At 36.0% G+C, this 27293-nt stretch overlaps 1 protein-coding gene across 2 annotated transcripts in view; it reads right to left on the bottom strand.

Moving 5' to 3' along the window:
- DPYD (dihydropyrimidine dehydrogenase) overlaps positions 1 to 27293 on the bottom strand; it is an 848382-nt gene that overhangs the window by 209314 nt on the left and 611775 nt on the right. For both annotated transcript variants that reach the window (XM_049618415.1, XM_049618416.1), the window contains 2 exons: positions 13648 to 13768; positions 12692 to 12811 (listed from right to left, as the gene is read on the bottom strand). In XM_049618415.1, the coding sequence (XP_049474372.1) occupies positions 12692 to 12811; positions 13648 to 13768 (241 nt within the window). The remainder of the gene's footprint in view (positions 1 to 12691; positions 12812 to 13647; positions 13769 to 27293) is intronic.

Raw genomic sequence — 27293 nt, 5'->3', positions numbered from 1 at the left:
CAGTTATTATATTTTCTTGTTGGATTGTCCCAAGAATGATTAGATAGTGTCCTTTGTCTCTTGTTACAATCTTTGTTTTGTTTTGTTTTTTAATTTCTTAATGTTTATTTATTTATTTATTTATTTTTAATTTTTTTTTCAACGTTTTTTATTTATTTTTGGGACAGAGAGAGACAGAGCATGAACGGGGGAGGGACAGAGAGAGAGGGAAACACAGAATCGGAAACAGGCTCCAGGCTCCGAGCCATCAGCTCAGAGCCCGACGCGGGGCTCGAACTCACGGACCGCGAGATCGTGACTTGGCTGAAGTCGGACGCTTAACCGACTGCGCCACCCAGGTGCCCCAATGTTTATTTATTTTTGAGAAAGAGAGCGAGCACATGAGTGGAGGAGGGCAGAGAGAGAGGAAGACATAGAATCCAAAGCAGGCTCAAGGCTCTGAGCTGTCAGCAAAGAGCCCAATGCAGGTCTCTAACTCAGGACCAGTGAGATCATGACCTGAGACAAAACTGGATGCTTAAACATACAGTCTTTGTTTTACAGTCTTTGTTTTAATGGTTACCAAATGGTAACCATTTGGTTTATATATGATATCTTCTGTATATAGCAGTCTAAACTAAGTTACTGGCTGCTTACATTTGAACCCATTCTTTACTCTTCTCACACTGATGATTTAGGTCCATGGTATCATACTTTAGATCGTTTTATTCTGTGAGTCCCTTGGCTCACTTTTACAGATATACTTATTTTAACTGCTTTTATGCTTCTTCCTTTCCTTACTCTTGCTCATGGTCTTTTTCTTTCCGATCAAGGAGTCTTCTGAATCATAGCCTTGCTGGATAGAGTATTCTTGACTGCAGATTTTTTCCTTTTAGCACTTCGAATGTATCATAAGATGGCTTATATTCTATTAGTTAAAATTTCTTACTCAGTTACCAAAAGTTCATTAGCAAGTCAAGATGGATTTTAAAGATTAAGAGGCAGTCTCATCCCCAAAACCTTCTCAATTGTACACAGCTGAATATTATGTACCAAATGGTGTTTTTTTTTTTTCATGTCTACAATGTGCCTATGCTTTTCCTAGGCTTTGGAGGAGATCACGAAGAAACAGCAATGGTGTCTGCTTTTAAGAAGCTTATAATCCAAACAGGTCTGTCATTAACCAGATGTGCTAAGTGAACTGAGAGCAATTTAGAAACATTCCTTCAACTCTTGACTTCTGATCTATACACTTTTCAAATTAATTTATACTGATTAAAATTTCTCATATCATATCATACCAGATGTGTGCTAAAAGAGGTTCATCTTCTTATTTTATTTAATTTATATTTTATCTTGCTTTGTTTTAAACAGGGAAAGTGAGAAATGGTGCAGTTTCCTTTTTTTCCTTTTCAGAAGGGGCTTAGCTAGGTTTTTTGGTCTAGTTTCTTCCTCACCTCACCACCTTCAAAATGTCCTTCTCTCTCTCCCCACCTAATGAAAAAGTAGCATCTCTGAATTAGTTAGTGGTTCTTTTTGCAAGCTCAGCTGAAATTATAAAGGAGATGATACTGCTGCTGGGGAAAAAGATGGATCTGTCCAAAAAGAAGGTGAGACAGTTGCAGGAACACATGGTCATTTGTAACTGACTGAAGATTAGAAAGAAGAAATTAAAAAGGACACCCAAAGTTTTTTCTCAGCATCACAGCTGGACCAAGCCCTCATACAGTTTATCTAAGTCAGTAAGAAATAAGGTTATTTATTGCTATATTGATGACAGCTTCATTTCAAGCAAACACTGCATGTTTACACTATAAGAAAAATGTCTGAATGCTTCCTGTCATTTTTTTGTTCTCTGGAATGAATTCAAGAATTTTTCCCCAATGCACCTTTTTGACTCAGTTTTTCAATATAGAGATGGAATGATATAGTTAATAGGCCATGATTTTGACAACGGTCACAGAAGAGTACACCCACAGAATTTTCAAATCCAGATACAATAAATGTTAGATTAGTTAATGATATTTGTAGCCTATGAGAATTTAATGTGTATATATATGTAGACAGAGACTTATCATGGCAGATTTTGGATTAAGACATTAATAAAAATGCCTAGCAGTTCATCTTTGGAGACAGATCTGAGTTTGAATCAAAACTATGACATATCCTGGCTATGTAAACTTTGGCAAGTTGCTTAACCATCTGGAGTTTGAGTTTCTAAGGCTTTAAAATGAGGCCCGTGATATCTGCATCATAGGATCATTTAAATAAGAATGCATATAAAGTGTTCAGTACAGTGTGGGCAAATAAAGATCATATTATTCAGAGGCCTTGATATTCTCATATTGCTGCTATTCATTGCTTGAATAGCCAGTGCGGACGAGTGCAGAAATGCTGACCGATTTTACCAGTAACAAATGTCTGGCAATATGAATTTTCAAATATTTCTACTAGCACATATTAACTTATATACTGAGATTTGTTAGTGCATGCGTGAAATTCTCCTTAAAGTTGTTGGTGCTATTTTAACAAGCATAGTCAAATTGATATAAAAAGAAAAACCAAGGTATTGCTTTGTTGTCATAAAGTTGTGTGAAGATTCAATGAAATATGCTAGTGATCTCTTCAGAAAAGGTAAACTAAACTTAAGGGAATCATTTTCTAGATCCTCAATTTCCATATGTAATACATCGTAAATATTATATGTCTGACAAGGAGTACAGTCAAAATATCTACATGCTGGTTCTTCTGTTCCCAACTCCTATGTCTTAACAGTCCTTTCTACCTTGGAAAAAAGCTTATTTCTCAATAATTTCAAATATTATAATGGCACATTACCCAACAGTAAGAATTCTGTGGTATCAAACAAAATGATAATTCAAAAATATTGGTATTGGTTTTAAAGAAGTGATTTATGATCGGGTAGCCAATATTCTTGAAAGCCAGGTGACTTCCAAGTTACTTCTTCAGCAAAAGTGGAAGAGGAGCTCATCAAATTGCCTAACTATGTTTGGCAAAGATTACTAAGTAATTTTTAGCTTGTAATGTGGACGGTGTTCAAAGATTTAAGTTAAATGACTATAATAAAACTCCTTGCGGTTGCCTTTAATGATTTGGATGAACAAGGATTTTGAAAATTCGTATCTAAAAAATAATAGTAGAATAGAATAATGCCAGCCCTGACATTTTTAGGAAAAATAGGCATCAATAATAAATATATAATAAAATTGTTTAAAAAAAACCATATTTTCCTAATTAAGAAGAGCATTTCCAATAAAATTTACTTTTCTGTTGACTAATTATCACTATGTATAATATATTTATATTATGATAAAGTATGAGTATAAGATATAAGATATACTTTATACAAGGTAAAATATAAGTTGTAAATTATAACAATACAGAAGAAAAAATTATCATTAAAGCCTTAATCCAGAAATTTAAAAAATATAAGTGTCAATTCATAGGCATATATTTTGTTAAAGAGAAATTCTATAAGGTGATCCATAAAAGATGTCCAAGCTTAAAAATAAAAGAAAATAGGATAAAATTTGGTTAGGAAGTTGACTGGAAATACTAATTCAAGGGAGAAATCATGTAAAACTTTCAACTATTATTTCAAACCTTATATATTTTTAAAGGGGTTATGATGAGTATAAAATCACCGAGCTATTTCAACTCTACTAGGTTTATTTAAAAGAGTAATGCAGCAATTTTATTTTAAGAATTAATATTTTCAGAATGTGGGAAGCTGTATTTTTTATTATCACTTAAACTTATGGCTAAAATTTATAAGGTTGACTTAAAACGTATAAGGGGTACATAGTATTTTTTTAATGTGGCATATTTGTGAGCATAAAAATCTGAAGAACATTGAAATAATGAGTGTACACACATTGAATTAAAGTGTTAGACTTTACAAAAACATAGCAAGTGAAGTTAACTGGCCTGATCAGATTCATTTTTTTTCTCTATTATGACCCTTCCTTTATCATCAGTCCTGTATCATCTTGGCAGTCTGTACCTTCGAGCATCAGATACTGCATGGATCTCTTGAGGATTCACTATGCCCCACATTGAAGAACCTTTTGGAATTTTGGGTGTAATTTGCTATAAGGTATTCACATGGTATTAAATTGTTGGGGCTGCACATCAGGACACTCATCATCCAGGAAAGCTGCAGGCAGCTTCCATTATTGACAAACAGTATCACCAACAGGCTATAAACATGACTCTGGAAACTCTCAGTGCATAGTATAACTATGTTAATGGCAGGAACACAGCATTGAAACACCTTCCTCCCTTCCCCCCACAACATGTTATCTCTTACCTTCTATTGATAAAAGGATGCTGTTGTATGGGGATGACAGGAAAAAAAGAAGAGAGAAAAGCAGGAAGCTACCAATACTATTGTTTCCTACAGTTAAGGGTCTGAGAAAATAACTAGATTCATTGATATGTAAGTGCTTGTCTTGAGAGAGAACTGTTATTATTCAATGTGTTAGTATCTGCACAAAGTCAAAAAGAAAAGACGTTTCACAATCATGAGCTTAATTTTACCCTTGTCTCCCTCTGACACCTGTTTCCTTTTCAGAGGACTATTAAATGGCACTTAGAATGGGTTCTCTTCGCATAAAAATTAATCTTTAAATTTTTCTATTATTGAGCTGTAGTTGACATACACTGTAATCTTAGTTTCAGATGTCCAACACAGTGATTGGACATTTCTATGCATTACTCAATGCTCACCACCATAAGTGTAGTCACCATCTGTCACCATACAATATTATTACAATATTATCGACTATATTCCCTATAGTGTACTTTTCATCCCCATGACTTATTTATTTTATAACTAGAAACACTTAATCTTAAATGGAGTGCCACATTCTTTCTATTATGAGACCTCAAATACTGTTTTCCACTACTTTTCTTAAGAGCGAATTCCAATCCTATTTACTACAATTTGTTTCAGATATGTAGCGGTGGACAGAGATTCTATATTTATTTATGGAATGCCATGATTCTTTAATTTTACCACTAATAAAAGCCTTTGGCACTATTTTGGAAATAAGAATTTCAAATTAAAATGACTCTTACCTTTCTTCATCTACTGTTCAATGCAGATTCTCGGGCCCTCCTAAATCTCTTAGGGAGGGGCCCAGCAATCTGTATTCTAATGAGTCCTCTAGGTTCTGGGGCACATTAAGTTTGAGAACCATTGATCTACTGGAATCTCACCTCATAACAGGGCTTCCATAAGTAAAACTTGGCTCCAGGTTATAAGTTAAATAAGAATATTTCCCTTACCGACATACATAAATCCTTGTACATAACATAATTATACATATAAACCTTAAGTCTAAAAATTAAGGGTTAATCTCATTTTTATTATGTAATCAGGCATTTGCTTCCAGCAGGTTTTGAGATCTTCAGCTACTGAGAGCCAATGACATTTTGATAGTTCTCTCGATGTTAGGGATAAATGTGTTGGCTTTATAGTCGGAGCAATGCTGGAGAGTTTGGTCTAATGCTTAGGGATTTAAACCGACGAATGGATAAGGATGGGAAGGAATCTCATTCTAGTCATGCCCTCCTTTCCTAATTTCCCTTTTCACTGTTTGGTCTTCTTCCCCTTTTCCTTAGGGAGCAGAGTGATTGATAGCCTAATCCAATGACTGTATTACAGCTGCCTCAACCAGGACTCTTTTCCTTATCATTAGCAGTTAGCCTATGGTTAAATTCACAGCTCACTGCTTGGTACAGCCCCTGAGATTTAAGGGTCTGGCCTTTAGAAAATATTTAACATAAAACTGAAATCTTGACATACTGAGAACTCAGTTCTCTGCAAGGCTTCTTTAATTAATCCAATGTACTGTACCATTGTTCTGTATGAGACTGTGACATGGTGAACTGTTTCTGAAGCTTACAGAGATGTGTAGTTCTAAATTAAACAGTCAGTGACGTGTACCTACACTGATTTTTTAGTACAGTAGATATGCATGAATCTGTGAATATTTAAATTCAAGCTTAAACAGTGACACAATACTCTCTAGTTTTACTTTCATAATAGAACATTTTTTGATTAATTTCAAGCTTGAACTCATTCTTTATAGAAAACACACACACACACACACACACACACACACACAGGAAAGAAATTAAATAATTCATTACCACGGCTGCAAAGGTAAGTTTTCTTAATATGTTTGTCAGAGTCCTTTGGTTTACAAAGTCTATCGAATATTTTCTTAAAAGCTGATACAGGCATTAATTTATTTTCCTAATTTTGAACAACAGAAAACATATATAATATCCACATGGCCACGAATTTGTTGGCTCTTAAATACTTTTTGATTTTATCATTTATCTGCAGGACAACAGTTATTTTAAAATACCTAAGGAAAGAATGGAGACCTTGATCTATGCTTTAAACCTTTGCCCTTGCTCCAGTCCGTCGATGAGCTGTAAGCGTCTATGAATATGGCAGCTGAGTCCCAGATGAAAAATTATGCATCTCATAAACTGCTATTCTGCTGAAATGTCAAGCCAAGGCAAGGCTGTACCTCAAACTCAGCACTTGGCATTTTCCTTCTGTCTGCTTTGTTGCCATGAAGCAAACATGAACAGTGAGGATTTGTGTAGGGCAGGTAGCAGGCGAGCTCACCGTCAAAAATCTATTATTAGGGCTCTGATCTCCTGCACAGACCAACGACAGCCAAACACTGTGAAATTCGGGCTCCAGGAAAGGCAATATAATGCAAAGGGGATTCTTTGTCAATCTGTACATAAATATATTCAAATGAGCATGATTTAAATGAGAATAGTTCTAATGGTGAGCTTCTCTCAAACAAACTGATAATTTATAATGAAAATTATAATTCAGCATCTTTATTTGATATGCCTACTTCAACTGTTCTGCAAATATAGTACATATATTTATATAATAAGGTCTTTAATAATTCGATCAGTTAAACTTGTGATGGCCTAAGAATATTTATGTGAATAATAGAGTACATTTTTTGCATTATTTTGTACACACACATACACACACACACACACAAGAGATGAGTGAGTATAAAGTGAAAGGTTCTCCTTTTCATTATTCTTTTTGGAATAATTTATCAGTGCATTTTTTTTTACTCATTTAAATGTTACCTTTATCTATCAGGGTGTTTTAGACATTTCAGTATTAAAATCTAAGTTCTTATTGATAAAGATGGTTACAATAGATAGTTGAGATTTTATGACAGTGAGTAGGTGTGTTTTTCTAGAAAGATTTTATGCATGATTAATTATGTGATTGACAAGAAAAAAACTCCAGGCCATTAACAACTACTTCCTATAAAAAATACCAATACTGCACTTCATGATGTATAGTGTAAGAACTTAAAGAAATCTTGCCAAAATCTTTAGTTGCTTGCATGTGTGTAAATAGATATTTAAAGCAAAATGTAACTTGTGGGTTTTCAATCTACTATATGTTTTGTCATCTTCATTTTTCAACAATATACTAATAAATACATCAAAATAAGTTTAAGTTTATGATTGGAATGGGTTATATTGGATTTTCATTTATATATTTCCCAGTAGCTGAGTTCAATGCTGCTAGGTCACTGTATGGTCCCAACAATTCATGACTAAGTAACTTTGTTAGGCACAAACATCAAAAATGAGGTATAGAGTTAAGATTCCTTTTTAAGCTATTATACTGATTCATATTTGTGCAAGTTTTCTGAGCTAAATACTTTTGTACTCACTTCCAGCCCTATACTAGCACAGAGTTACAAATTACTAGCAAATTTCTAACTTGTACCTTCTTTTATTGGTATTTCCCTTGTTGGTTTTACAATGAAAACACCTTTAGGAGGCTTGTAACTATAAGAACTCAAGAGTTCGGTGTCCAATAGCCCACATAGCTGGATTTCAAATCATTCATTATTTATTTGAGAATGTAAGGGCATTTATGGAGTATGCCATTGTCGTTTGTTAAGAAATACACAATCATTTCTTAAATCTGTAATATCCTATAGGTAATTAGTGAATTTGGATTCCTGAAGTAGAGAGCAAATCTTGAAGGCCACCCTTGATGAATTATTCAGAAATCAGTAGTAAAGTTTATAAGTATTACTATCAAATAAAATGTGTCCTATTGTTTTAACTGAATAAGTTGGCATAGACAATAATTTCAAAAAGCCTTCCAAAATTGAAACTGAGAACAAGAATTTCCTTTTTTTGGCTACACAGAACAAATGTAGCAAATAAAATAATGTAAAACAATGAGTTAATTTCTTAAGCTTGTAGGAAGTGAATTTAATTAAGCCTAAAGCATCTATCATTGTTTCAAAGTGCCTTCTGCAGAGAAATTTCAGATCTTTTCCCTATGTGTGGGTATTTGTGTGTGTTTATATGTATTAAAAAATCAAAATATATATAGGACAATGGAATAATATTAAGAAACCTAAAAATATGCCCATTCCCCATTAATAGAAAGAAGCACCTAAAACACAAGGAATAACTCCTTCAAACGAGTTTACCCCAATGAAATAGATTACTACCTCTCCTAATGCAGCTGTAAATTAATAAATACTGTCCTCACGAAATCAGTTGCAAGAAATATGTATCTTTAGTTATGTCACGCAGGACTCATTCTTAACCATGCCTCAAAGAATCTTAACCACAGGGAAGACTAACTGTGAAAATGTCACACCACAGCTGGATGACACCATTTACATAGGTGATAGTAATCACTGAGTTAGGAGCTATCTTAAGATGACTTCACCATTTGCGGACAAGGCCAGGGAAAAGGTCAAAATTTGAAACTTAAACAAGAAAAAATAACTAAACTAAAACTAGGAAAAATAATCAGTAATCCACTCAGGGATTGGAGTTTATAATGTTACTGATGGATCAGTGGTTCTCACAATGAAATAAAGAAAACCAAGGAATCCCCCCTGCCAGAAAACAAAACAAAACAAAACAAAACAATAATCTACTCAAAAAGTTTTTTTCACGGATTCCAGAAGAAGGACAGTTAGGTGGTAACAACTTGCACTGTAAAGTCTCTACTGCCCAAAGAGAGATAGAGAATGTTGATTCTTAAAAGGTAGTAATTTAGACAGAAATAATTGTCCGGTAAAGAACTTAATTAGCCATCTTGGTTTCATGAAAATATCCCTTATAAATACTGAATAAGCTTTCTTTTGATACTGTTCTCACTATGAAATCACTTTTAATTCTATAATTCAACCTTTAATGGACTCACAGACCATGAATCTTGCCAGGTATTTCTCCAATTGAAATTCAGGTTTATAAATCATTCCATTATGAATTTGGTTCATATGTTTTGCCCCCTATGCCACCCACTCACCTATAGATGAGTTGTAAAAAAGCATTTTCTAAAATAACAAAGCTAAGGACGAGATCTTAGAATGAGATCCTAACTCTCCCTCTTGATAAAAATTTTAAACTGCAACAAGTAACCTTGTTTAATGACTTCTAGAGGCTTAATGACTTCTTTTATTAAATAAAGAGAACATCCTCTAATCAGTAGCTTTCCAACTTTTTTGAAATTAAACATAATAAAATATGAATTTTACATCATAACCTAGTATAGAAATATACATATATACATGTGTGTATATATGTACAGTATAGAAATATGTATATATAAATACAATATAAAAAATATACATATACTGAACAAGAGGTTTGAGCAATGTTTATACCATCTGTGTGCAAAGCACTATGACACTGTTTTTTATTCTATTTGATTTATTTTATTTTTTTAAGGTTATTTATTTGTTTATTTACTTAGAAAGAGAGACAGCCAGAGCATGAGCGGGAGAGGGGCAAAGAGAGGGAGACAGAGAATCCCAAGCAGGCTCTGCATGGTCAGCACAGAGCCCGATGTGGGGCTCAGACCCACAAACCATGATATCATGACCTGAGCCAAAATCAAGAGTTGGACACTTAACTGACTCAGCCACCCAGGCGCCCCTTTATTTGACTTTTTTAAAATGTTGATTACAGTTAATTAAACTTCCACTCATGAGTTGGAAACCAAAGGTTGAAAAGCATTGCTTTAAAAGTACTCTTTGGGCACCTGGATGGCTCAGTCAGTTGAGCATCCAACTCTTGATTTCAGCTCTAGTCATGATCTCACATTTTTGGAGACTGAGCCCTGTGTTGGATTCTGTGCTGATAGCATGGAGCCTGCTTAGGATTCTCTCTCTTCCACCTTCTCTCTCTGCTCCTCCTCTGCTCTCTCCTTCTCTCTCAAAATGAATAAACATTTTTAAAAAAATAAATTACTCTAGAATCCAAACTAATCATATTTGAAGTAATTCAACTGACATTTCTTAGCTGAGCCTCTGTCTTCCCAATGCTAGTCACTGCCCCTTATTAGCTAATGTTTTAACAGGACATTACAGAAATGTGACCATTTTTCTATAGCATGTGCAATACCTCAAGTACCTGATTATTTTCCCATTTAGACAAAACAAAACCTTCATGTCAAACAGCAGCAGTCTTATTTTGAGAAAAAAATAATAAAGACAGAATAGAAAGCTAGAGAATATTGAAGGGAAAAAATATTCCTCCCTGGCAATGGTAAGTATGAGTTGTATTTCAGGTGGCGATCCAAAATTTAATACTTTTTAGCTTTCACTTAAAACAAATCTGTGATTCAAGCTGCTCTTCTAAAAGTAGACATTCTAGCGCTGTGAGAGAATACTTGGGAAAGTATTAGCGCTGTGCTGTGGTAATTTTTTTAATCATACAAAAATATCTGGCATATTTTATATGATATTCTATATTGAAGCAGACTTTGAAGTCTTGACAGCTATATTTGATAAAACTAGGAATGGTGTTTAGCCATTTAGATATTTCCCTCATTCCTAAAATTTGAAGCCATTAATATTTAACACAGTTTTGCTAGGCTAGGTTTTGTTATAACTCATTCTGAAGGTACTCTGTTATAGAACTTGCTTCTGTACTAAAATATATTATTATTGCCTGTTTGAACCGCTTTTCAGATTCTATTACCTTTAAATTAAAGCAAACATTGCTTTAAAGGAGAAAATTCTATCAATTTTGTCCATATGACGAAAGGCTGTTTTCAAAACAGATTGTTTAATGTGAAGGGACTTAATATAAAACCTATTAGAAATGAGGTACAAGTCCTTAAAAATGTTAGGGACTTTTTGTTGTTTAAAATTAAAGTTCCACCCAGGCTTAGCTGAGCTTATAGCCCAAGTGAATATTTATATATGAATTTATAAATCTTAGAAATAGAGTTTCATGGAAACGTTAACAGGCCCTGAGGTATAGCTGAACTTGTTTTCAGGTAATGCTATAATTTCCAGTATGTGTATGCTTAAAGACTACAACACAAAAGACTTTTTCTAATGCTGTAATTTTGTAGTTTTATTAGACTGAGTTATAGTATGGGAGAATATTCAGAAATTGCAGCTTAAATGAGAAAACATGAACGGTGTTACTTATATAAAATACTACTGCAATAGTTCTTTTATTAATTTTTAATGTTCAGCACCCTCTGTGACCTCCTTTATTCTCTTGCTGTCAACACGGCAGGCTGGAAAAATTGAAATGGGCTGACAGAAAACATAGTGCACGTTACAGCCCAACTCTGGAGTCTCTTGACTCTCTTTCTGCTGCACATGCTAACGCAGTCCACGTTATTCTGCATTACAATAATATTTAAGGCTCTGTTTGATAGCTCCTGATAAAAGAGAGTTGTGTCTGGACCCTGAGCAGGAGCTTCTCGTCATCTCTCCTCTTTCTGACACTATGGGAATGGGAATGGCATTCAATTAAAAACAGAATATAATTTTTAAAAATCATGGCTCATAGACATACTTCATGCTTTCAAAACATAATACCTCAGCATGGATAGTGCTTTATTTGTGTCTATCTAGCCTCTTCGAAAAGGATATTTTGGTCTGATTCAGCAATGCTTTTCTCGAACAGTGGGACACTGCTATATTATGTATATTTACCACTGTCTCTATCACCAAGGAGACTAATCCCCATACCAGTACAGTCAAGAACCTTACAGCATTGTCTTTGCAAGACCAAGTTCATGTTGTCACAGCAACAGAGTGCACAGGGCAAATTTACTGAGCGACACACTGGGATTAAAACTTCTGTTTCTGTTTTAAACGCAAGTGTTTGAGGATGAGAAAAGATATGCAAAGGTGTGAGGTCTGCAAATGTCTTCTTACCTAAAGCGACAAATGCAGTTTCAATAATTTTTGGGGGACAGTTATGAAAGCAAATTTTTTGAAGATAGGAGATTTCAAAATTCTAGGAAAAGTGGGGAAAAATTCAGACTATGAAAAAGATATAATCAGGTGCTTATGTTTTTTTTCTCTTAGCTGGTCCCAGTGTTAGCCTTTACTAATAAGTGACAAGACAATTGTGACAATGAGAAGTTCTGAGGAAAGCGTAGAATACAAGAGAATAGAATTCACACACGACCCTATCTTGATATTCTCTTATCTTCTGCTATCAGTCACTTGAGCCTTCACACTCGATCTGTAACATCTGTCATAACTATTAGGAATTTTGACCAGCAATGAGTAATAAGAATTTGGGATCGTAAAAGACATGCTACACTTGCTTGCAACATGACCTCTGATTTTTCGGCAACCTTCAAGGAAGCAAAATGCAAGCAGAGGGCAACACCTACCAGATACTCCTCCATATGTAGTCCGCTTCCCAATGCCCACTGCTGGCCAGGGTGTGCCGTCGCCTTTTAATCCCATTAGACCTGAGACAGTGTTGGTGGCTGTAACGCCATCTGCACCACCTATGAAAAACACTTCATCATTTACCTGCAGTTTTGAAAGGGACAATGGTCAAAACCCATTCAAACCCACACAACCCAGGAAAATGCACACTCTACTTTCTCTTAAGAACGTTTCCTCCCCTCAGATATCTTCACTAATTTCACTCCTACCATTATGCTTAAAATACTAGAAACACAAATTTTTAATTACCACCAACTCATTTTTCCATTTCTTATACAGATTTATAGATGCCAAATGTTTTGTGTTTGGTGTTATTTTCCAGGTAGTTCGCAATACCTTTGCAAATCAAGATGCAACTTCCATTGGATAGGGCACAGTGCATATGATTTATAAAATCATTCACTGACTGCATGATTTATGTGTTCAATCGGTCTTTATTGAACATATGTTTAAGGCAGTGTACTAGGCCCTATCACATAGAAAGGGAACTTATAAGAAATTTGATATTGTGGAAGCTGGTATCTTTTTTTCTTTAACTTCATTGAATGTTCAAACGCTATTGCTGGATTGTTACATTACACGGTCATTTATTTGGAGTGGTTTGCTGTGACCATGGTCTTGTTTCATAATTTTTTTGTGTGTGGAGCAGGTGTTTATCAAGAAAGATTATAAATGTTCTTGTTTTCCCTGGCCAAAGTCTGGAGTACAGTTACTAGCGTGAGTCCAGGTGTGAATCTACTGCATTTGTGAGATCAAGTGCTCAATTTAGTATTTTTCTTAAACTCTAGACAAAGATATACACATATATTTGTGGATGGTGATATACTTTAGTCTGGCTACATACTTCAGGCCCATACTTCCATAACTAGACAACTGATGCAAGTCTAGTTCTTACCTTCCTTTGCAGCTCTTGCGATGCTTACGATATCAGTGACATTTGGGGTCAACTTGGCAAAAAAAGGAATCTGAACAGCTTGCCTAACCCAGCGACAGATGTTCCGTACCAGCTCTGGATCCTGTTCAAATAGGTCAGTTAAATATAGAACATAATTAAAAAATTGTGATCAAAATGTGTACTGGAACAACAGCAAAGTGGATACGTGCAAGACAAATCCAACTTGACAATGAGCTACATGATATATTTCTCAATTCTGCCTCAGTATTACACCTAGACTCATTAGGGAACTAAGGTTAACACACTTCCAGTGAACTGCAAATTCATCACATAAAGGTTAAATTCCTCAAGGGAGCCTTTGGAAAATAAAATTACAAAGAACCAAATGGAAAAAAGTGTTTTCCACTACCAGTTAAATAATATCAGGAGTAAAACATCAACTTCTGGTGGTAATTTCAGTAAATATTACAGAATTTCCAGCGACCTCATTGGCCTAAACCTAATAAAAAATACTTAAGCTGCTGATTCCCAGATGAATGACATTACATCCGAAGCTTATTGTTTTCATTATTAGAAGACTTAGTCTTGAAATATATTCAAAAGAAAATCTGTGACTTCCTAATCAATCTAATTATGATATATAGTATATGCTAATACAGAATAATTCAGCCTTGGATTATACATGAGCTGATAAGGAACTTAGTTTACTTTTGTAAATGTTACCAAGATCTGTGAAGCACTCTTCAACATTGAGCTACTTGAAAGAATTGATCAATGACAAAAATGAAATAAAATATCAAATGCTCATTTTTAAAAGCACGGAATAGACATTTTCCTGTGCCTGTTTCCTGTGATTTTTCAGGCTTCTATTTTCTCATGGGACAAGTATCATTTAGAGGGCAATCACCTATCCTTTCCATTGAAAATAACTTAGCTGTGGCAATGTTCTTTGATTTCAACACACACAATAGTCCTTTTTTTATTACTTTTAGTGCAAAATTTATTCTGACAGGTACTGATAATGCACTTTGATAAATTACCTTAAAATATGCAATAGCAATTCATTATTGAGCTTGGTAATATTATCTTAGCAAGTTAAAATGTTTTTTGAATAAAAGAAAAACCCAGAAAAACACAGACATATATTTAAAGTATGAAACAGCAGGCAAGTATATCATTTGTAATTAGTATTTTTATATGTAAGAAAGTTGCTCTTTGCATTTTAACCTTTCAAATTCTTTTAAGATGAGATTTCTAATGTTATAACCTTTAGAAAGAACCTTTTCACTTACGTTAATGTGTCTTGATTTGTCATTTTGTATTACTCTAAAAGTTATGCGTTTATGTGCTAAGTAAGATACAGCAATGAGGTAATTTCTGTTGATTGTTACTGTCTCTATTCAGCAAAACTCATAATTTTAACAAAAAAATCTGTGATTTGGTTTGTTCTCTTTCAGAACAGTAATTTCTTCATTAAACATAAATATTAAAAAAGCACTATATGGAATGCTCTACAGGGCATACTGTGCATTATGAATAGTAAAATCTGGAGACTTAGCTGTACAAATTCTAACTCATGAAAATGGAGATCTGCCCCTGCCCATGCAATGTTCATGAAATATTTATAACCACTGCATTGGCATTATGAAGGCAGTTGCATCTTTGTGACTTTCATTTTTAAGTTATGAATTTCCATGGGACTTAGCCTAGAAATGACAGTAACACTAGATGATATGAATTGCATGTCCTTTGTGAAAGCTCTTTTTAAGATAGAATTTGACAATAATTTAAAGATCACTTGAATTTCATAATACATGGAAAGTAGCCTGATAAGAATTACTGAAACAAATACAAAATATTATTTGGTTCCAATAGCGTAAACACTAATAATCTGATACAGACTTCTAAGTGGCTTTCGACACTATTGACCACCATGTCTTTATAATTTACTTTCAGCATCTGTCATACTTCTTTTTCTGTTCGTTCTTACTAGTTGAATACTTTAAGTGAATACGTGGAATGTCTTTTACACATTGTTTATTAACAATTTGGAATTTTTTCAAAGTTTTTCAGTGTTTTTTTTTTTTAAACATATGGTCCGCTGGTACCATTATTTACTTAAATCATCTGTTTTGAGATACCATTATTTGACCCTCCTATACTTCTATGAGCAAGGTTCATGGCGTTAAGATACTTCTTGTGTTCTTACTCAGCCAAGCCAGCTGCCAAGTAATTCTCACACCCAACTAAAACACAATTTGATTACCTGGAAATTTTAAAAACAACTTCTGCCTTATATTATTGTAAAAAGTAATGACTGTCAGTAAATTGAAGTTTTGGCTTGACAGGTGTAAAAGGGAATGTTCTAATAAAACTACAAGTGTGGTGAGGCTAATAATATGATAAAATGAACCTGCACACTTTGGGGAATTAAAGGACACATTGTAACTATTCACACTTTCCTGGTTTCCTCACAATTTGATATTAAATATTTGAGATCTAAAAGCATAAATTAATAGTGTTTCTGCATCTTGACCTTCTCATTTTCTAGTGACAACATCAGATGGTGTCATCAATTAAAGGCAGTTCTAAAAATCTTAATTTAGGGGCGCCTGGGTGGCTCAGTCGCTTAAGCATCTGACTTCGGCTCAGGTCACGATCTTGCAGTTTGTGAGTTCAAGCCCTGCGTCGGGCTCTGTGCTGACAGCTCAGAGCCTGGAGCCTACTTCAGATTCTGTGTCTGTCCATCTCTTGGCCCCTCCCCTGGCTAAGCTCTGTGTCTCTCTATCAATAATAAATAAATGTTTAAAAAAATTAAAAAAAAAATAAAAATCTCAAATGCATAAATTTTAGACAATTTCTCATGCTGTCCCCCCAAATCTTCAGGATAGGAAATACACAAAGGCATTATTATTTCAGACAATTTGGGACATTAACATTATCCACACCAACACAAGGAAAGAAAATCAAACAATTCTGCACTTCTTTTCTATTTCTAGGCACAAAACATTGCAGACAAAAGATAGTTGGGTCAATGAAAGAAGAATGAATAAAAACTCAGTACATTTTCCAATGATTTCTTTATATAGCCATCAAAATATAGACTATGTCTAGGTTGAAGAAAAACCTGAGTACATTTTCTGATAGATAATACCTAAAAGTGTGAGATCCAAGACTTCCTTGCAAATCTGGGATAATTCTGAAGAAAAATAATGGATAATGATACAAAAAAAGAACAGCTTAACTTTTAAAACTGCCTGATCCATAAAAAGTCTACCTAGATCCTCAGGACTTCATTGGTTCTTCATATTGATATGAATGATACCCATCCCTGACCACGATTTGCAATCTCTCCCACAGCAACTGTGTGTGTTTGCATGTATACTTCCTCAACCCCTATCAACACCTTTGTTATTCATGTGATCACAGAGAAAACTCTGAGGCAACAGAAGGAATTTTTCTGTGATGGAAGTGTGTGATAAGAGAAGAAATCACTGAAGCCCTTAAAGGAATGAGTGATGAGCCCAGGGAAGCACATGGTGTTCTTGAGGGGACTGCATGAGGTGAGAAGCTACCAGCCCAAACCTGTGAAGTGCTGAAGAAAGGAAGAAAGTATGCTAGAGACAATTTTGGCCTCTTTGACAACATGAATGGGGAGCAGCCCTGTGTCTGCCGGCAATTGATACAGTCTGGAATAGAGTCTTATGAAAACCAAACAACAACAACTGCAACTGGAAAATGTAGCGCTGAGTAGACTGTTTGCTGCGGTTGTTTCCGCTTACATCAAAAACTGTTTGTAAAGCTTAATTTTCTTTTTTTTTTAAATTTTTTAAAAGTTTACCTATTTATTTTGAGGGGGGAAGAGGGAGAGAGAGCACACGGTCACACATTTGTGCGAGGGGGAGGGGCAGGGAGAGAAGGAGACAGAGAATCTCAAGCAGACTCAGTACTGTCAGCGGAGAGCCCCAGGTGTGGCTCAATGTGGGGCTTCATCTCAATAACTGCAAGATCACGATCTGAGCCGAAATCAAGAGTTGGACGCTTAACCAACTGAGCCCCCCTGGCGAACCTAGAGCTTAATTTTCTATCTGGGCCATAAGATAGCAATTTCTAATTCTTGTGACTTTAAAGCTTAAAATTTTTTTAAAGCTTACTTTTCTATCTGGGCTGTAAGATAATACTTTTTAATCTAGTAACTAGCATGTCTCTAGTTAAATATAAAAGGAGTTCTATAAATGATATACCCTGCTGTGTTTGAGACCCCTAAGATGACCTCTCCATTGTAGGACAGGCATTTCCACCAATTTCCTAGGGCATCAAATCTCATTGGTTTCATGCCCTGTACAAAAGAACAAGCATTAGAGAATGAGATTGTGAGAATGTCTTGATAAGCTAAATTACAAGTGAAATTTTTGACTTTGAGAAACATTTCTCTCCAATTTACCTGGTAATTTTAACTCTGTACAATTCTTGTCAAAGTGGCTTTCTTAGAAGGTGGTGTTTCAATGAATTCACTGAAAAATTTTACCAGTTATAAATGCTTTCCACTAAGGAACTCCTAAGTCTTAATTCACATGAATGCTAGGAAGTAGCTAGCATTTTTATTATGTCCACTTCTCTGACAGAGAGAACTAGGGCCCAGAAGACCAATCTGAGTATCTATTTCACCTTCTTAATTTTCTTTCCCATTATCATGTCCTAAACCATCATCTTCTTTAACAAAATTGCTCCCTAAAGTGAAATTCAGCCATCAATTGTAAACCAGAACTATAAAAGGCTTCTACTTCATTTATACTTATAAGAGTAAATGTAGCTTCAGAGTAATAGGCAAACATGATGTATTTATCCTTCTATGTCAATAAAATAGAACAGAAAGAGTTAACTACTCCAGGTAGAATTATTACTAAATGCAAAGATTGTGCACGGGAATGGGATGTTTTAAATGAACGTATGGTTTAGTATGTCTTCTCTTTGAACTGGTTTTCCTGACTTAAGAATTCTAACAATGATACAATCGCCTTGAAAATCATTTGGTAATTTCCTAAAAAAAGCAAGCATGCACATACAATCCACCCACTAAATTTCACTCTTAATTATATATCCAAGAGACATGACAGCAGGTCCACACAAAGATTTGCACATGACTGTTCATAGCAACTCTTTCAAAAAAGCTCCAAATTGGTAACAACCCAATATTCATTAAAATGTGAATGGATACACAAATAGTTATATATCCACATGTTAGAATATTATTCAGTAATAAAAAGAAATTAATCTACTGAATCCTGGAACAATTTATAGTTAATTAAAACAAATTATGTTCAGTTAGAGAAGTACCCAAGAGTTTAAATGCTGTATGCTTACATTTCTATGAAATCACGCACACACACACACACACACACACACACACACACAAAGTAAGCTAATAGAAATCAGAGCAATGGCTGCTGGGATTAGGGTTAGGGTGCAGGGGAGGGATTAAGTGGGAAGAGGCATAAGAAATTTTTGGAGGGTAATGGAAACTTTCTATAACTTGACTATAATGTTTACACAGGTGTAGACATCTGCCGAAACACATCAAACACTACACCTAAATGTGTTCTTTTTATTATAGGTAAATTATACAGCCACAAATTTCTTGTAAAATTAAAAAACAAAAAACAGAAAACAACTCTAGGGGCGCCTGGGTGGCTCAATCGGTTAAGCTTCAAACTTGTGTTCCGGTCTTGATCTCGCGGTTCCTGATTTTAAGCCCCATGTTGGGTTCTGTGCTGACAGCTCAGAGCCTGAAGCTTGTTTCGGATTCTTTGTCTCCTTCTCTTTCTGCCCCTCCCCTTCTCTGTGTCTCTCAAAAATAACTAAACATTAAAAAAATTCTAAGGGCATTTAAATATAAATTAAATAAAAGGAACGCTGGTGGTATTCTAGGCAATGTGGGTTCTATTTTTTCAACAAATATTCATTGACCACAAGGCATTGAACTGGTTTGTGCTGGAGAATAAGATGAATGGAACATGGAAAGCAGAGTCTAGTAGGAAAAAAAAGGCAGACATATAAATGAAATACAAGCTGGATATAAGTATAAAAAAGGAGATATTAATGCTTTCTCATTTCAGATTATTTCAGAGCCTGTAGCACAGGGTTTGGCACATAATAGGCTCTCAACAAATACTGTTGAATCCATAGAGCTCACACTGCATGAATTAACACTGACTTTCTTATTGCTACTTACTGAGAAGAAAATGGAATATAAATTTATTGGGTCCAGGATAACCTAATAAACAAATGCATTATACCTCATGTTAGACAATGGTGATCCAAAATGTATAATATACTATCCCTATTCTTTTTTTTTTTAATTTTTTTTAACGTTTATTTATTTTTGAGACAGAGAGAGACAAAGCATGAACGGAGGGGGGTCAGAGAGAGGGAGATACAGAATCTGAAACAGGCTCCAGGCTCTGAGCTGTCAGCACAGAGCCCGACACGGGGCTCGAACTCACGGACCGCGAGATCATGACCTGAGCCGAAGTCGGCTGCTTAACCGACTGAGCCACCCCGGCGCCCCTACTATCCCTATTCTTAAAAACAAAACAAAAAATACTTCATAACCTAGGGGGGGAAATACATAATACAAACAAATAATGTGAATATAAAATGTGAGTATATATACAGGCACTGTATGTGTGTATAAAACATTTCATATGTAACATACATTCTTTCTTCTCCATTTGTGCCTTAAGCTGAAGATGACATAGAGCTGCTTGTGTGTTCTCTCCTCCCCAGACACATAAAGCCTTCTCCATTCTGTTTCTCACTTCAGGCCTCTCTTTCTTGTTATCTTTTTATGCAGAATGTTTCACCTCTTGTCCCTTGGATAGACACCCCAGGGCAGCCCTCCATGACCAATCCTCCCATCCTACCTCAGTACAGGACAGATGAGTAAATGACTCCCTTTTAAATACTTTCATAACATTCTTTACTCCTTCATTTATCACAATATTTAACCATCATCCATTTATGTTTTTTTTCTTTCTAATAGACTATTAGTCTTTTAAGGGGTGTATCCTACTCTTGTATCTGATCCCCTAACATAGAGTCTGAGACACTAAAGACCATAAACACTGTGTTGAATTAAAATATGAAGAATTAGGGGTGGCTCAGCCAGTTGAGCCTCCAACTCTTGATTTTGGCTCAGGTCATGATCTCATGATTCGTGACATGGAGCCCTGCGCTGACAGCACAGAGCCCTGCTTGGGTCCCATGAATCGTGAGATCGTGAACTGAGCGGCAATCAAGAGTCAGATGCTTAACCAACTGAGCCATCCAGGCGCCTCTCTTTTTTTAGTCCTTTAAATGCCATTTCCTGTGACAGTGTTTATGCTGTTTCTCCTCCTTTCAGACAGCGTTTCTTTCATGTCCCATTCCTTTAATGTTCCTAGTATAAGAGTTCCTATTACCACAAACTTAGTCTCAGAAGCTTGAATTTTTAACAAATGGACAAGAATTGCCATATACTGCTTAGATAATTCCCAATGGCCAAATATTCTTTGAGTCTTTCTTTTTATCCTCTGATGACCCGCTGATTCTCTGGCTACCTCTCCACCAGCTCACTTCTTTACTCCCAGTTGGCAGTGCTAATGGAGATCAGCTCTTAAAACTTCTAAAATTTCAAATCTTCCCCTCCACAATTTGTCCCCAGGGAGTCAGATTCAGATTTCCTAGGATTATCTTGGTCTTACTAGCTAATCTAAATTAGAAACCCACCACATTACGTCACCATGGTAATGAAGCTGGAAAAGATGTACTTGCCCAAAAAATGGGTCAATGAACATCTCCTGCCCGCAGTTCCATGTGCTATTCTATCAGTGAGTGTCTTAGGGAGACTCTTCCTCACAATACTATTGTTATCTTATTGTGTAAATGCCTCATATCTCTATTCCAGGAATCCCATATGATACCAAAATGCCAAAAAAGGAGAATAAGGAGGGGGATGAGGACATTGGGAAGGGGGAGGGGAAGGGCAGGAAAAGGGGAAGAGGAAGAAGAAGAAGGGGAGAAGGAGGACAAAGAAGGGGAAGAAGAAGAGCTCAGATTAATTTAAGGGGTTAACTTTTTGAATTACTGAATAATCATATAACCTTTCACCAAAACTGATGTGTGGATATGCTCAGGTGACTTAACTAGGATCTGAAGTGTTCTTACCAAATACATGCAGAAGCAGGCATACACCACTTATATCCTCTTCAGGAAAAGACTCAAGCCCAGTCGCCAACAGTGTAGTGAGCTGACATCCTCTAACTGCTTACACCTTCAGGTTGGCTGCAGGTTTGAAGCTGAGGTCACGCTCCTCGTGAGGAGTCCCCAGACAACAACAGCAAAGTCGTGGTACAAGGGCTCAGCCATTTCTATCCAAGGCAAGATTCTTCTAGTGCCAATCTTTGCACTTGAGCTCCCCATTGGGCTAGCAAAGATTTTTCTCATACTTCTGTTGGGGTGTGGCTGCTCCCCCTACCCAGTCCTACTTCCTCCCCTTTTCTTTCATAGGCATTGTTCCTCATTAGGCGTTTCATACTCCTAATTCCCTCTATGTCTATGGTTCCTGGAGGCCTCAACTGATACACCAACTCCCTACTTGGATTTGGAAATCTCCCTGTGATAGGATTAGGCTATATTCTGAGGAAGTGGAAGAAGAAAACTAATTTGACCATATACCCCAGGGTATCTCATTGAGAGATACTCAAGAAAACTAAGCTAAACCCAAATAAATCTCTTAACTCCAATTTTCCTGGATGGTCTTTGAAAGAGTCAAGCCTAGTCCAGACAACAATGGCCAATACATGCTTCCAAGTAAAAAAGTACCCTATATGAAGAAGCATGGCTATTTTTTTTTTTTCTAGAAAAAGACTGCTTTAAGGGACATGGTAGGGCATAATGATGGGTATCCTCGGTCTAGACAGTTCAGAATATTCTTAAAGATTAGTTTAAATACCTACTTTCCAAACCTGCTGAGTTACCACTGTGATGTGGAACATTGAGAATGACTGTGCAGAAGTCCATGGATAAAGGAGATTACACCATGCGTCTGAAAGCCAGGTCTACCCATCAAGGCAGTATGGCCAGGTAAATCCGTGTATAGACTAATTCCTACCCTAGTTCCATGTCTCTTGTTGATAAAGCCAATTAATGACAACCCACTTAATAACAACATGAAGAGGTCATTTGGAAACTTCTTCCAGGTGTGTTGAGTCTCCAATACCCTATTCTAAAGTCTGCTTTTGTTTTCATAATCCATTCTGTTTGTCTGAATTATTGCATTTCTGCATTTTATCCCTTGCCCACTTCTTTCTGGATTAGACCTCTTTGAGTCTTGACAGCTGCCTGAATTGACCTGTGGTTGCCCTGTTTGCATCCATAATTGATCCAGGACTTGTTGATCACTTATGGGATTCACAATGATTTTCCTTTGCTTAGGCTGGATATTTCCATTTCATTTTCTCTTGTATTAGCTTCTATCATCCTCTTTTTCTCCCAAATCTAGATTGACACAGGCTCCATATGTCTGTCTTCTCAGGCACACAAATGCTTTACGAGAACAATACGTTGGCCATAGTACACAGAAAATAAGATACTTTACAATCTTCTTTATTAAAGATTATTTACTAAAAACCTTAGAATATTTTTGAAAATAGATTTTTTTAGAATTATTTATACTGACCTCCCCCCCCCTACCAAAGACCTTGATCTTTCCTTATATATGAGTTGCTATTTTTCTGTGAATTCAAAGGCTAGTATTATCTATCATGCAAAAAGTGATTGTTCATAGTTTGTTTATTAATGAGGTTATACAGTGTAACCTGGAAAATCTTAATATATGGAGAAATAGGCTATGCACATGCTTTGCTGATACCACCAGTAGGGGTTGAAAATTGTGGACCAGCTGAGCCAAACTGAAACTCAGCAGGCTTCCCAATCACTGCTCAGAACACACTAAAAAGACTTCAGTGGGTAATGAAGTGCAGGCAGTTGCCTGCACTACTGTGTATGGATTCATTTTAGATAAGGGCAAGTGAGTATTTAAGTGTATAATAAGGAGTTTTTATTCTTTGCAGACTTCAGGCAGCTTGTCATTTGTTTTCTTAATGCAAAGCATTAGTGTAAACAGTGTAACAATTGATATTTTATACATCTGTTGGTCTATTCACTTAGCCTATGTTTTCCAGTGCTACAGTTAGAAAACAACCACAAGCACAAAACTTCACTATCTTTATAATCCCACATTGGTGTGAATGATTAAGTGACACAGGGAGGAGACTAGTGTAAAACAGCCTTCTGCCCTGAAGCACCCACAATGCTGATACATTTAGGATGAAGAGAGTCTAGGGAAGTCATGCTTCTGTCCTGGGAACTTTATGAAATCTAAGCAAGAAGGAATTACTGCTGAGGCAATTTTAAATAATGTAGCGGAGAAAACCTCAATCCCTTGGCAATGAATGGTTTCAGCTAAGGGGAACTCATCCATAACAAGTTGGTACAGTTCCTTAAGGGATTTCTTCCTACGGCTGCTGCAAGAGCTAGAAAGAAATATCTAGGCCTTTGTTTGTTTTCCCAGATCTGTGGACTAATTTCCCACTTTGAGCTGCAAAGGATTTGGAGATAACTAAAAGTGGGGTGACTTCATTGAAAAGTCTTTGTGTGAAAATAGGGGATGAGGAAGATATTAAACATGACCTCTGAAGTGTGATATTTACAAATTCTTGATATAAAATTCAGGGATGCTAGATTTTACCCCAAATTTTGAGCAATCAGAACCTAGCTTAATCATTACCAATTTATTTATTTATAAGAGTACATGGCTTATAAGAGTATATTATCATAAGATGTGTGTATGTTTGTGTGTGTGTGTGTCTGTGTGTGTGTTTTCTGTTTTAAAGTCTTTCTGGTGTTGAGAAAAGGAACCATGCCAAGGTTCCCACCATTGTCAGGGGGTTATAACTAGTGTACACGGAGATATAAGACAGTAAGTGAAATGTTTTTGGTAGAGGAAGAGCCAGTCTTCTAGGGTCTGGGATGCCTTCACTCTCTTGTAGCATACACAGTAGCTCTGGTGACTCACCAGAGAAGCCAGTGACAAAGAGCAGCTCTTACTTTCTTGTTCCTTTAAGAGTTGCCGTCTATTGCTTTAAGGATTAGAAACTCCTTAGTACCAATAAATCTGCTCTTATTTCTCAGCATTTTTCCATTTCTACTTCAACTTACTTTCTCATTTTTTACATGTTGCCTTTTTGGTCCTCCGATTCAATTTTTCTAACACCTACTATAAAATCTGTATGTTTCGAAATCAAGCACACAGAACAGAAGATGCAATACAAACAGAAAAATTCTTTTTTTTTTTTTTTGGCTGTCCTTCCTATGTCATACCCTTTCTATTTTGTGGTAAATTCCCACTGTATGAAGTACAGTAGGACACAGAAGCTGTCCCCACTACGTAATCCACTGAAGAGAGTTTTCCTCTCTTTACTCCCTGGCAACTAAAAATAAGGAAGTGATCTAGGCATGGCCAAATAAAGCTCCAGGCAAAATTGTAATCTCACAACCAGAAAAGGGGTTAAGGTTTATTTGTAGTGGCGTAGGGTATAGTGTCTCCTGACAGTATCCAACAATGGCAGTAGTGGGAGATACCAGCACTGGTAGAGGCTGCATTTAAGCTGGACAATTCTTGCTGCCCCTTCTCTGCACCCCTTTCATTTTTGCCCCCTTTCAAAGCCTATGTTCCTGCCTTCCCTGATTATGTAAGACATCTTGTAGCTGCTGATAAATCATCTTTTCACTTCTGACAGCCAGAATTGTTTCTGTTGCTTGTATTAAGAGTGCTTAATTAGGGGCATCTGGGTGGCTCAGTCCATTAAGCATTTCACTCTTGATTTCAGCTCAGGTCATGATTAACCTCATGCTTCGTGGATTTGAGTTCCATGAAGGGCTCGCGCTGACAGTGCAGAGCCTGCTTGGGATTCTTTCTCTCCCTCTCTCTTCTCCTCCGCTCATGTGCTCTCTCTCTCTCTCTCTCTCTGTCCCTCTCTCAAAATAAATAAAAACAACCCCCCCCAAAAAAAGATTGTTAAATTATGCAGTTAGCCACTATCCACTATATAGTGACTTTATTGCCTGAGTTATATCACCATACTTCCTGACAGCTGCTGACGTCTTTTTATTTAGTCTAGGTGGCCATTTTTTTTTTTTTTTTTTTTTTTTTTTTTTGCTCAGGATACAATATCTGGTCCGATGAATTGTGGTCAAGGTAGCCAGGACACATGCTTTTGTGGCAACTTGTATACAATATATTGCCACTGGCCATCTTCCTTTAGAAAGGTATGACAAGTCCTTAAATTCATGGACTTTCTAGTAAGAAAATGTCAGTTTTTCTTTAGTACCTAAGAATTAACCTGAAACTTTCCATGAAATGTGGGAATTACAAAAGAGTAAGGCTGCAACTTTGTCCTCAAAGAACTTACAATCAAGTTATAACCACTTAGGGCACTAAAATTTGTCCGATTCAATAGAATATATAAACGACTTTGGGATTACAATATATCTCTATCCCTCTACAAATCATTTAGCATTTGAGTGTGTCACAATGAGAAAGCTCTCATATAATTCAAGACACTCTTGCAGAAAGAAGTGAGATATATCACCCAGATCCTGGAAAGCTTGATTTGAAATGTATTAAGAGTAGCTATGATTTCTTAAAAGATGGATATGTAAACAGAGAATGGTAATATAGCCCATAAGGAAAAATATCTTGAGGCACTGAAATTAAATTAAAATATGATCTCCCTTTCACTCTGAATACTTTCATGATTACCAATTTGACAAGGATCTTTCATTTATCCCAACTCAACTTTACGAAAGTGCCTGGAGCCTACACTGTTGATAAAACAGCTGATGAAGCTTGCATGGGGGAAAAATCTTCAAACTGCTTGATATACAAAATCATATTAGCACTAAAAACAGATGGGTGTTTACTTTTGCAATATTCAACAAATGTAAAAGTACCCAAAGGACTGCTAAATTTAGACAGTTTAAAATTTTGCCCTTTTTTCTTCACTTAAAAACCAGCATACCGCAGTGAACTTTACTGGGTTATGTAATTAACAACTAGATGCAGCAGCACCTAATTAGGTATTTGGATGGTTGGGCAAAAGCAAAGTCCAACATTACAAAGATGACTTTATTCATACCTTTTCAGTTGCTAATATTCCCAGATTTTACCATGCAATAGTTGACAGCACAAAGGTGACATAAATAATTCTATTCCTTATTACTTTATTCTTTTTCTGACAAGGGATTTGTGGGACTACCAAAAGCTACTGAATCTTAACCAATGTCTTTTATTGAACATTTGCAATCACCCTGCAACTAAACATGAAGAAGGCTTTATAAATAGTTTCTTCTCTCTCTCTCTCTCTTCTTTTCTTTCCTCTTTTCTTTTCTTTTCTCTCTCTCTCTCTCTCTTTCTTTCTTTCTTTTTTTCTTTGAGAGAGAGTGTGTAAGCAGGGGAGAGGAGCAGAGTTGGGGGGGGGTAGGAAGAAAGAAAGAGAAAGAGAGAGAGAATCATAAGCAGGCTCCATGCTCAGTGCAGAACCCGA

This window comes from Panthera uncia (genome assembly GCF_023721935.1).
Source record: "Panthera uncia isolate 11264 chromosome C1 unlocalized genomic scaffold, Puncia_PCG_1.0 HiC_scaffold_4, whole genome shotgun sequence".
NCBI classification, from domain to species: Eukaryota; Metazoa; Chordata; class Mammalia; order Carnivora; family Felidae; genus Panthera; species Panthera uncia.
Note: the sequence above shows the minus strand (reverse complement) of the source record. Positions and strands in the feature narration are given on the sequence as shown.